The sequence below is a fragment of the Puma concolor genome, chromosome B4 (assembly GCF_028749965.1).
Source record: "Puma concolor isolate L17-30 chromosome B4, mPumCon1.1.hap2, whole genome shotgun sequence".
NCBI lineage: Eukaryota > Metazoa > Chordata > Mammalia > Carnivora > Felidae > Puma > Puma concolor.
In genome coordinates this window covers 16,390,418-16,402,987 of record NC_141673.1, presented here as the reverse complement: position 1 = coordinate 16,402,987, position 12,570 = coordinate 16,390,418, and the positions used below count along the sequence as shown (strand labels likewise).

The window sequence follows — 12,570 nt, the reverse complement described above, 5'->3', positions numbered from 1 at the left end:
TTCATAGAGCACTACTGTTGCTCTGCTTCCATGCCCCAAGCTTTGCATGATTCTGCGGATTAAAAACATCTTCTCCATAAATTTCAATAAATTGGCAGTGATTTTTCTGCAGTGGAAACATATTCTTATTTAAAATTGCACGTCATGGCATGTATCTCATCTGGGGACCACCTGTCAAAGGAGGCGGCCATTTGTAATTAAGGGTACACAGAGTCCTAAATGATCGCAGCCAGTCCACGTTAGAACCTGACCACATGTGTTTAGCAAAACACCACACTCCCGGGACCAGGATTGTCCTATGCCAATGGGCCAGAAATTAACCCTGTAAAGCTCTGTTTTGAAGACCCCAGGGCCTTTGCATATACTATTCCCTTTGTCTAGAATGCTCCCTCTTCATAGAACTAGTTCTTCTTCCAATCTCTTACCAAATGTCACCTCTTCAGAGATACCTTCCCTGACTATTCTTTCTATAAAAGGTACCCCCTCCCTTAATTCTCTATCTCTGTACCCTATCCATATCCTTCATAGTAATTATTACAATCTATAATTTGGGTGGGTTATTTGTTTACTTGTTTATTATTCATTTTCTCACTCCAGTCCAGTTTGAAGGAACCGGGCCAGTAGTCTCTTCTGGAACCCAGAACTGAGACTACCTGCAAGGTATGGGGTAAGTCATAAAATCAGGGAGAAAGCAAGGTTACAAAAGGAGGAGAAGAAGAAAGCTGGTGTGCAAAGAAGGGCAGAATAAAAGGGCCTGGAGTTCTCTTGGCTCCTACTGCTCCAGTTCTGGTTCCAGCTGCATTTCCTTCTCCAAAAACTTCAAATAAATTCCCCTTTTGTGTTTCAGCTAGGTTGGGTGGGTTTCTGCTACTTACACCCAGTCTGTCACTTAATTAACTCAGAGGAAAACAACCAAATAAAGAAGCAAGGTCCCAGTTTAGTTCATTGCAATTTATTTAATTTAAAAAATAAAAACGGAAACAAAACAAAACGAAAAATGAGAAACAAAACAAAAATCAGTTTCCAATGAAAATACACACACTTTGGGTGGTTATCCAGCTTTTTCCCCCCTGTAGGCTGTTCTGGGCTCAAACCAATCAAATGAATGAAAACCAATTTTGACTGGAGCCATAAAGCATGTTGCACCAATTAAATTACACCAATATATTATTATAATACCTTTGAAATGCCTTTCAGACCAATAAATAAAAAAAGACAAATTCAAATAAAAAAGTCAACTTTTTATTACCAAAAAAAAATAGAAATTAAATAAAAGTCACAACACGGATTTTAAAAAAAAAAATGTGCAGTCAAGTTTCTCTCTCTCTCTTTTTTTTTTTTTTTTTCTTCTTCTAGGAATGATACCATGCCAGTAAATCCCTACAAAACATTTCCAGTTTGGCAATAAGCAGTCAGTCGATCATTCACATTTGTACTCAAGACAGCAGGCCAGAGCAACACTCACCTGAATTCCCCACCCCCCGCAAAGGGCTCCCCATCATCTGAAGAAGCAGCACCTTATAACAGGGATGGAAAGTCAGAGAGCACTTAGCATTTTCATCTCGCCTAGGGTCTTGAAGCACTTCCTGAAAACTGATCATGCCTTAAAATTTACCTGTAAAAAGAAGTATAATTCTACTCCTTTGGCAGATGTGTAAACTAAGACACCGAGAGGCCCACAGAGGCAGGGAAAGGACCAGGACAGCTGACATGGATTCTCCTGCTTGGTCCACCAGGTCATGAAAGTGTCTCTCACCTGTAAATTCCATGGAAATGAATCGAGCATGACTTCCTTGGTTGGGGATTGACTGGTAGGGACGATAGGACTTAATCAGGAAGCAGGGGAGCTGCCCGTCAAGAGCTCTTCTCTCTATTCCAAGGTTTTCCTTGAAAGGACACAGTCAACATGGCATCTAGAATCACAGGATGTTAGCAGAATGTCGGAAGCAGGCAGGGCCTGAGAGACTGGCTAATCCACCCCTCCAGCCCTTGCTGAAGGGAGAATTTAGCCCTCAAAACACTGCAGGTGCCTAAGGCCATCAACTGGTTAGCAGCACACCAGGACTCAGCTCAGAACCTCCGCCTCTGAGTGGAGGCTGTCTTTGCCACAACCCACTGTTGGTGTTTATTGACAAAAGAGAACATGCAGGTGTGGGGCTTTGGGGGGAGGGGGAGAAGCAGAGTGATGTTCCTTAATAGTGTCATTTTAGAAGGAAGGAAAATATTAAACAAATGCAATCACTTGGCAAAAGGAAAAAACACATCAACCAGTAGGTAGGCGCTATACCTTCGTAGGTGTCATACCTTAAGTCATACTGACAGCCACCAACTAGGCTGGCCGAGCTGCCACGCGTGACGGACCAGCAGTGTGGCAGTATAGGCTGTTCAGAAAAGGTTGCATGAAATGAGACATGGAGTGGGGAGCTCACAGGCTGCAGGATGCCCTCCATGCACCCACACATCCCCCACACACAATTAGCTATCTACAGATTTTTTTCCCTTTGAACCTATACTGGAGTTCAGGAAGGAGGCGGCATTGAAGGAAAGAAAATCGAGAAGCTTCCCGTAATGCACCACTCAGCTCAACCTGAAGGCACGCACAAGCCACAACCCCAGAGCTAGCGACAGGGGACAACTGGAGCCATCTCCTCAAGAAAAGGGCAGTTTCATTCCAATGACTGTTCTCAGTGCCTTAAGGTGAATTCTTTCTCATCTCTTTATGAATGACTGTCTATTGGTTTTCCCAAAAATACCCCCGAGACTAGTCTTCCTCATATATCTATGTGGCTACCAGAGGTTGGCCATCTTGCATCAAAGGGTTCAATTTTCCCAGGCCAGTAGGATCTGAAGTCATCCCAAATTCCCCAAAGAAACCACGAATTCCATACCCAGTATCTGAAGATGTCCCACTGTGAGACTGACATCTTACCACCGGCAGTCTGGGGCTCCAGAAGTTAAATACTTAGTTATATTACTTTTTAACCAAAGAGTCCTGCTACACCTCTTTCCTACCTCCTCCAGAACCATCTGGATGGCTCCTTGGGAAAGGTTCCCTCTCCTGTACGCTTTCTCCCAACCCACTCTGCTCTTTCAACACCTTATTCATTTGAATGGATTCAGCTTTCTTTTCCCCCAAAGCCTAGGAGTTCAAACCCATGACAGAATACTTAGATATGGGCGGGGGGGGGGGGGGGGGAGGGAGTACCTTCTGCCTAACTTTCCTTTTCTCATCCAAATATCCCACCAAACACGAACTCCCTGGAAGCAAACTCACCTGCCTCTGCGGATTCCACACTCGGTGGATGGGAACCCATCTGCTATTAGTAAACAGGGTAAATGGTTGAGCTCGTGACTCCTATGGCCACATCACATCCAATTCGTGCAGGTGAGAACCCCAGAGGCAGCATTCCAGTTAACAGTGAGATGTTAAAGAAAGTGACAAGTTGCCCCCTTGCTGGTGAGGATCAATTTCCATTCATCTGCCCAAAGACCACAGAGGGTCCTGAGCTCAGTTACACACCATGGTTTGACCTCTGATGCCACCAACTTTTTCCCTGTCCATCCTCGGAAGGCTGTGCTGAAGAGCAAGGCAGACATCAGGAAAGAAGTGGCAGACGGCAAAAAAAAGCCCCCAAATCACCACGGGCTGACTCTTCTAAGTCCTTAGCAGTGTTCAGAGCATTCTCCTCTGACCGAAGCCCTGTCTTCCATTCCAGGTAGACTAGCAAATTAACAAAGGTCACGCTAGCGGCATGAAGGACAAACACAGAGCCCACAGGATGCCTTGACCCAACACTCCCAGGGCTGAACTGGGTCCAGGATGGCGACTACGTGGCTTGGGCACTACCACCCTCTCTTTCCAATCCCATGGCACCACTGCAGTTCAATCACGACACTCCTTCCCATTGTGCCTAGGCGATTCGAACCAGCACCCCCAGCAGCCACTATCAACAAATCACTGACTCAACTTCAGGTTGCGGAAATCTACTTGCCGACCCCATGCAGTCAGACCAAGCCTGCCAATGTGAGGAGGAGAGAAGCAAGCTCTGAGCTCACCCCAAGCAGACGGCCCCAGGCTCTCTTGCCCCTCCTCCAGAAGCATTTGGATGATGTTTAGGGAAACGCCCCCGCTCCCATATGCTTCCTCCCCACCCTCTTAGCGCTGGCCACCACCACCTCCCCCGGACAGCCGGTCCTCCGAGAGGTGCCGCAAAGTAAATGCCAATTCGGACCCAAATTCTGACTGGCAGCTGGCAGGACTGGCAGAGAACCCACTTCTCCCTTTCAGGTGCTGGCGCAAGGCTGCGGACTTGGCCAAGCAAGATGGTACCAATCCTTTTTCAGTCTATCATCATGGCCAGCAAAGAGGTAACCAGCTCACAAGCACAAGTCATTGCTCCCACTCCTCCCCCAAAACCCACCCACAACCCACCCCCTGCACCCTGGGGAGCTAGTTAAGCTTGTTGCAGATCTCCAGCGCTTTCTTGTAGACCTGAGTCACATCGTCCATGTCCACGAGGAGGGAGAAGCTGCTGTCTCCCAGCCGGTTCCGGTACCGCTTCAGGTACTGGGGCCGCGGCCGGTTCTGGAGCCCCTCAAAGTCCTGGATCTGGAGGAAGTTTTCAGCAGAGACGCAGCTGCGGATGCGCTGGCGGGCAGGGCGATTCTCCTGCAAGTCCAGCAAGTCGAAGGAGTCGCTGGACAGGACGCTGTCGTCACTGATGACGCTGGAGGGCCGGCTGTAGCTCCGGGAGAGGCCTTCGGCGGGGACGCCGGGCTCCAGCAAGGATTCCAGTGTGGGCATTTCGGGGCTGACGAGGGCCGGGTCCATAGTCCCTGCTGAGTACTTGCTGCTGTGTTTCAAGATGCCCTTCCTGCGGCAGGAGAGGCTGTGGGAAGTGCCCCTGGCTGGGTCTGGGGGGCTGGGCGATGGGATGCTGCTGCCCAGCCCATCGTTACTGTCCAACAGCTCGGAAGATTCACTGCGCTCTGGGGACGAATAGTACCCCGATTCTCTCTGCTGGGTCTTCTTCAAGATGCCCTTCTTGGGCATCGTGGCCGACTGCTTGGGGCTGAGTTTACCGGGCACCTCTGCCTCAGGGGAGCTTGGGAGGGGCACACCAGTCCGACACAAGTCCTGCTCCATCTTGAAAGCAGAGGGCAAGGCAGGGCTGACCACGCCTTCGATGAAGCCCGTGCTGTGGGAGCGATGTTCACTGTTGCTCCGCTTCTTCAGGATCCCTTTGGGCCTCTTAGAGCTCAGCTTGGATGGGCTTTCGGGCACCGAGTCCTGGCCAGACTGGGCAAAGTCATTCTCTTTCTTGGACTTTTTCAGTGAGCGCTGCCGCTCCAGCATGACTTCTGAGGCCCCGGGTTTGGCCAGGCCCTTCATTTTGGCTTCAGCCTCAGCCTGCAGCCCCGTGGAACGGTGATGCCAGTCGATAATGCGAGCCAAGAGCGGTGACTCGGAGTTGTGCAGTGCATCACAGTCACAGACACTGCTCTTGTAGCCCCAGTTCACCCACCAGTGGTTGGCGATGTCCTCAATGGTGGCCCGGCGATCGGGGTTCACCATCAGCATCCACCGAATGAGTCCTCGAGCGTCTGTGGGACAAGAGAAGAAGAATGATACGTCGCACGGAAGCCTTTGGCCTTGACGGGGCCACCACTGTAGGGGTAAGGAGACCCCACTAGGGAATGGGAGCCAATGTCTTCCAGACAGTACATCAAAAGCATCATCAGGACGCAGAACCACAGGCCAGTGCATTGTCACATCTTGGCACGTTTTTGCATAGAAATAAAGGAATGTCCTAGAACTACCAAGCTCTCCATCAGCTCAGATCTTCATTAAATGGGGAAGTCCAGGTAACCAGAACAGATTCCAGACCCGGCCCCAAGCAGGCCCCACCATTCCTTCCGTGGCTATCGTTTTACCAAAAGGGAAAACAGGTGGAGGTTACCGAGGCTTTTCTTTCGACCTCCAAGGTAGGCTCGTGGAAACACACCATGCTCAAGGTCATGGGGAAAGTGTGTCAGCATGAAAAGGAAACTGAGGGCTGAGATGGTGAGAAAAAGGCTCCTCATCAGAGAAGGAAAGACAGAGAAGGATGGAGAGGGGCTCACATCTGGCATACCTGGGCAGGGAGAGGGGCCATCCCCAAGGCTGGCCTGACCCCGGGCCTTGGCCAGGTTCTGAGACCCACACCCAGTGAGCTCACCTCTTCTCCCTCTCTGACATAAGCTGTCGCCTACCGAGCTGTCAGATCTGAGAGCTCATCTAGATCTGCTATCTGCTAATAGCCTGGCTGAGACATACCGTGTGCAAATCTCTGCTGCCAGAGGGTTAGGGGAAAGGCCCAAAGGGATGTTGAGGAGGCCACAGGAACCAACTGACTCTCACAGCTTATAAATTGACTTTTCAGATCAAACTGTGCTTCCCCCAATGGGAGTTGAATTAGATCCTGGGAAGGATCTAAACTTCCCAGGCCCCACCTCCCCCCTCAGCTGCTTGTGTAGGCTAAAGAGTAGCTGGTGGGGGCCAGGCAATGAGACCAGGGGTGAGCTACGCCCCTGAAAAGCAACAGGATGATCGTTCCCTTCAGACACTCAGGAAATATCTTCTAAATTCCTGCAATGTGCCAGGAACTGTGTTTGTGTGTTGGTTAGCCGATGAGGCAAATAAGACCACCGTGAGGGTCACCTGGAAATTTCTTAAAAAAACCACCAGGCTGGCCTATTTAAATAAATAAATAAATAAATAAATAAGCATCTACATATATACATATATGTATAACACAGTAGTCAAGAGTCAACCCTCATTCTTCACAGATTCTATATTCTCAATTCTCCTGCTCACTAAAATGGATTTGTAACCCCAAAACCAATACCCGGCCACTCTCCCTGTCATTTGTATACATTTGCAAAGTGGCAAAAATTTGAGTCACCCCCAGCCTGTATGTGTGTTCCCAGCTGAGTTCGAAGGAGGCGATGACGCCCTGCCTTCTTGTTTCCACCCTCATACTGTAAAAATGTGTACTTTTTACAGCCTGTAATAGTCCATTTTTTTCCATATTTTTGTCCTTGTTTTTTGGTGATTTCACCGTGTAAAATGCCCCCCCCCACCATAGTGCTAAAGCACTGTCTATGGTTCTTAAGTTCGAGAAGGCTGTGACACACCTTATGGAGAAAATACGTGTGTTAGATAGGCTTCATTCAGATAGGAGTCATAGCGCTGTTGGCTATGAGTTTGATGTTAATGAGCCAATAAGATATTTCAAATGAGGTGTCTTTAAACAGAAATATACATAAAACAAGATCATATGCTGATCAGTTGACAAAAATATTGTGACCAGAGATTGAACCCTGTATTTCCTCTCAGAGTCGTGCTTCAGTATTCACTACCTCAGTGCTCAGAGCAACTTTGTAGAACGTAACTACTGGGAAGAATGAGAATCCATTGTGTGTGTGTGTGTGTGTGTGTGTGTGTGTGTGTGTGTGTGTATAGCATGTCTATCTATGAAGGTCTGTGTTAACTACATTTCAAAGATGTGCACAGACTTTCCATCCACACATGACCTTCTCCTATCAAGGGATGAAGCTTATGACCTTGGCTGCTTTGACCCACAGAACATGGCAGAAGTGACATTATCTGGCTTCCCGGTGCTGACATGAAAAAGGCCTGGAAGCTTCTTCTTTCTCTGTCTTAAGAGCCCTGAGCTGTCATGTTAGAAGTCTAGGCTTCCTCCTGGAGAGAGAGGCCTGGGGAGGGACTTCGTGCAGGGGAGCCCACATGGAAGGGCAGTGAGCAGGGGTCATACAACCAGACCCAGCCAGGTGGCCATCTGAATGCAACTGTAGGAGAAACCCAAGCACAGCCAGGAGAGCTCTAGCCAACCCAGGGAATCGAGAGATACGGTACCTAGTTGTTGTTTAACCACCGAATTTTTTTTTTTTTATTGATTACTCAAGATTTTATTTTGTGATTCCATTTTACTTTGATATGAGAAGAAAAATCAGGAATTGAATTAGATTTGTTATCCAAAGTAGTAAAACAGATCGGAAAAACTTCATGAAAGAAGAAACATTCAGAATCCTTCATGACCCAGCAGCTCATCTATTTTCATCCTAAACATACAGAGAAAAGAACTAATTCAGAAACCACTAGCTGGATGCGTTTTGATAATTGTTCGTGAGTAAGAATATTAGAGACCCAGCTCCTTCTAAACCCTTACGTAGCTACTATTTCTCGAGGTGTGTATAGTTCTTCTCTCACTTCTGATCGGTAACTATAATTCATGAGAGAACGCCTTACTCTGTAAGAGTAAATGTCCCCTGCTTTTGTATATTCAGCTCAGCTGAATTTGTTAGTGCTGTCTCTTACAGGACAACTGGTGAGGCAAAAATTTAAAAATTGGATATATTTAAGGCGTATAACATGATTGGTATACATACACATGATTAAATGATTACTACAGTCAAACCAATTAATTCATCTCCTGACATAGTTAAACTGTGTGTGTGTGTGTGTGTGTGATGAGAGCATCTGAAATCTATTATCTTAGCAAATTTCCAGTATAAAAAAGAAAGAAAGAAAGAAAATAAACCACCAATTTACTTGGAGTGGTGGGGGGAGGGGTAGAGTTGCTATAGCAATAAATGATGCAATAAATGACGCCAAGCGCCATACCACATGCCCCCGGGGCACAGCAGTGAAAAAGAGAGGTTGCCACCCTCCTGGCACCGAGTCTAGTTGAAGGTGGTTTATATGACTGCATGGGCTAGAAAGGACTTCATAGGATATCTCTTCCAAAACTAAAAAAAAAAATGTAATGTTTACTCATTTTTGAGAGAGAGAGAGAGACAGTGAGCATGAGTTGGGGAGGGGCAGAGAGAGACAGACACAGAATCCAAAGCAGGCTCTAGGCTCCAGGCTGTGAGCACAGAGTCCGATGCAGGGCTTGACCTCATGAGCCATGAGATCATGACCTGAGCCGAAGTCAGACGTTTAATCGACTGAGACACCCAGGCGCCCCTCTTCCAAAATTTTAATTAACAGTGGAGAGACTAAATCCAAATGGTAAGGGACTTGCCCAGGTTCGCGTAAGCAGGACTCCCAGCCTGCCTACTGTATAGAGCATTTGCTCTAGAAATTCCATTTGGGAAGGTTTGGGCAGAGCAGCGTTATCAAGCCAGCTTTGCCAAAAGGCAAAAATCTGAAGAGGAAAAACAGGAGACTCCTTATAGACATTCAAACAGAAGCAGCAAATGTGAGCAAAGGCAGGACAGCCAACCACTCCCGCTCGACCTCTGACCCTCCAAGGGCACCGCACCTGAGGGCTGCGTGGGCTCCCGGTACTCTCCACTGCTGATCTGCCGAATGAGGTTTTTGTGATCGAAGCCATCGAAGGGCATCGTTCCATAAACGAGGGTGTAAAGCAACACGCCCAGGGCCCAGCTGTCCACCTGGAGCAGAGAGACGGGGTGTACAGGAGCTCAGAAGCAGGTTCCAGGATGCCTTCCAATCCATCGGCCTCACTGCCTGTGAGCAGCCACCCACAGCGACCCCAGGAACTGAACGTAGCCCCTGGCAGACAGGTTCCCGCCCGCAGCCTGACAACTATAGGCAAGGCAGCTGTGGGCTGCTTCAGAGCCTGACCTTTCCATTTCCAAAAGAGACCGACAGTACCAATCTACGTGAGAATTTTCTTAAAAAGATTATCTTCTTGGATCCTCAGTATAATGTGAAATAGGCAGGGCCTGGATTATATTCAACCCCATTTGACAGATGAGACTACTGAGGCACAAGAAAGCCAAACGATATTTCCCCAGAGCCCCTCTCTGCCAATGTGATGGGTACAAGACTGGGCCATAGGACCCTTCACTCTGAATCCAGGAATCAATTCCTTCCTGCACCTTCTTCAGATGGGTCAGGGGCTAAAGACTCAAATGCTTATGAGAGCCAGGCACGCAACAAACATGAACAAAGCAAGAGAGAATCTGGGGTATGGCGGGGAGCACTGGGGACGGAGACAAACTGTAGAGTGCATTGATCCACCTTACAGAGGCAGCCTCCCCTTGGCAAACTGCTTCCACATAGCCGGGCGAGCCCAGCACTGCCAGATCCTCTGGTTTTTCAGGAGAAGTCAGAAACTGGACTTTGATGTGAAATCTCCCAATTATTAAAGGTTTGGTCAATTTTCTTTTAGAAAGACTAATGTGGCCAAATAAAGCCTGCTTGCTGGCCAGATCGCAGGCTGCCAGCTTAGAACCTTGGAAAGAGATCATCGAAGATCAAAGAAGCATTTATTACCTCTGATAAATGTAGTGTGTCAGGTTTTTAGAGTTTTGTAAATTGAGTCTGATGCTCCTTCCTTACACTCTTATTTTAGAAAGACTTTCTCTTCACTACAATTGGTAGGGGGCCTTGGCATCCTCTTTCACCCTTCAGCCTTGCCTTCAAACACTCTCAAAGAGATAAATATTTGGAAGGAAACATTTCAACCCACTGAGCAGCTGCTATTTAAGGGATAACCAGCGGGTGGATCTCTCCATAAAGAGAACCTTCCTTTTAAAGAGAATAATCACTCACAACTCACGCATTTTCAAAATAGCATTTACACATACGCATCTCTCACAGTGGCCCTGAGAGCCTTTAGGCATATAAAGAAATAAACACATTTCTCGTGAATTAGAAGGTGCAGTTAAAACTGTAATTCCTTAATCAAAAATACATGCTGTCAAAAATACATGCTAAAAGACAGTCACTGCAGAGTTAGGGGTTTGGGGGTTTGTTTTTTGATTTGTCCTAACAGGGAAAAACTAAAAACAATCTGTCTAAATCTAGGGAAGTGATTAAGTTATGGTATATTCGTACAATAAAACATGTCTTTATCAGAAACCATGCTTTTAAGTAATAACAAATTTAGAAAATGTCACAATATGATTTTAAGCTAACAAAAAGCCAGACACACATATGTATACACATATATATAATGACTGAAATTATTTTTTGAAATGCAGAGATCTACATTGGAAAAAAGTCTAAAAGAGAAGTCACAAAAATGTTAAGGTAACTTTATCTTCTGGATTTCTCAAATTTTCTCCCAGGTGTCTACATTATGGCTTTTATAATCATATAAGGAAAAGTCTTCTTGCATGGCATGCTTTTTTGTTTGTTTGTTCTTAAGTATTGCTTAGATCCGATTCTCGCCCTCCCTCCTCCCTTTCCCCCCCTACCTCCACCCCCCACGCACCAGCAGCTTGCTCACCTCTGGCCCCCGGTAAGGTCTCCCATTGACAATCTCAGGAGAAGCGTAGAGCGGGCTCCCGCAAAACGTTTGCAAGAACTTGTCCTTCTGGTACAGGTTAGAAAGCCCAAAGTCAGCAATCTACAAAGAGAAGCAAGGCAAAGGGGGGCCTGTTAGTGTCCCAGTGAATGTCTACATTAGATCATCTGAGCACGAGGGCGCCTGCGTGGGTCTGCGGCTGGGTCACCATTCTCTCTCCGGTCCTTAGTCTTCATAAAGGAAGGAGTCCACAGGACCGGGCCAGGGACTCCCAGCTGCAGTCCCTGCCACCCACCACAACTCTGTCACATCCGCCCACTACATGCTCTCTTACTTACTCAAAATTACTCCCCGCGTGGCCTTTATCTTCACTGCAGTTTAGGCCTGCCCTGAGAAACACCCAGGAAATCACTGGCTTGATGTTTCTGATGCACAACGAAGTTCACAACTATTAATCTGGAAACTGCCCATCTGTGGCCCAGCTAAACTCACTCTGCACCCACAGAGCGTATCACACGTTGGAAAACCCCGACCAGTGCCGCTGATACCCCGGCATTTTCATCTGCCCGCACTCTGACCAGAACCGTATTTTGCCAAACCTTGTGACCCTAGATGAAATGGACCCGGAGCCCTGGATTTTGAGTCATTGTACAATCAGGCCAAGCTCTGCTGCCAGCCCTCTGTGCGACATGGAACAGGTCCCTTAGCTACTCTGAGTTGAACCACCAGAAAATGGGAACCCAGGATCCTTTCCTGTTCTGGATCACAGGATTATTGTGAGAATTAAAAAAAAAAAAAATCAATCCAGATGAGAACATGAATGTAAACCTTTAAGTCTTCAAGCTCCACGCAAATGTTTTACCCAACCCTGGTTCTCTGGTACAGCACATCCCTTAGAATCACTGTCTTCTGTCCTGGTTTCATTACCCTCTATGGCAGTACTCTTCTCTGTGTGTGTATGCGTGTGTGCATCGTGCATAAATATATACATCGCATAAATACACACCCATATATACAGATAATGTACATTTATGTACGTATGTATACACACATGCCGTATATATAACTTCCCCTTGCCTGTTAGACTCAGTCCCCGAGGCAGGTTGCATGTTCCACGTCTTCCCTCCCCACCCAACGAATACTTGTCACGCCAATAGGCAAAATATTTTGAAAAGCACAAGGTAATTAATAGAAAAATGAAGAAGGTGGAGGAGGAGGTGGAGCAGGAGGGAGAGAAGGGGAAAAGGAAGGAAGGAAAGAGGAAAGAGAAGAAGAAGGGGAAGGG

The 12,570-nt window shown here is 47.2% G+C and overlaps 1 protein-coding gene across 1 annotated transcript in view; it reads right to left on the bottom strand.

The window, feature by feature from the left end:
• Positions 1-936: 936 nt before the first annotated feature.
• The window catches only part of NUAK1 (NUAK family kinase 1), a 73,457-nt gene continuing 61,823 nt past the window's right edge, over positions 937-12,570 (bottom strand). Inside the window, exons 5-7 of the mRNA XM_025926441.2 lie at positions 11,268-11,387; positions 9,330-9,462; positions 937-5,604 (exon numbers count right to left, since the gene is read on the bottom strand). Of these exons, the coding sequence (XP_025782226.2) occupies positions 4,451-5,604; positions 9,330-9,462; positions 11,268-11,387 (1,407 nt within the window). The 3' untranslated portion in view covers positions 937-4,450. The remainder of the gene's footprint in view (positions 5,605-9,329; positions 9,463-11,267; positions 11,388-12,570) is intronic.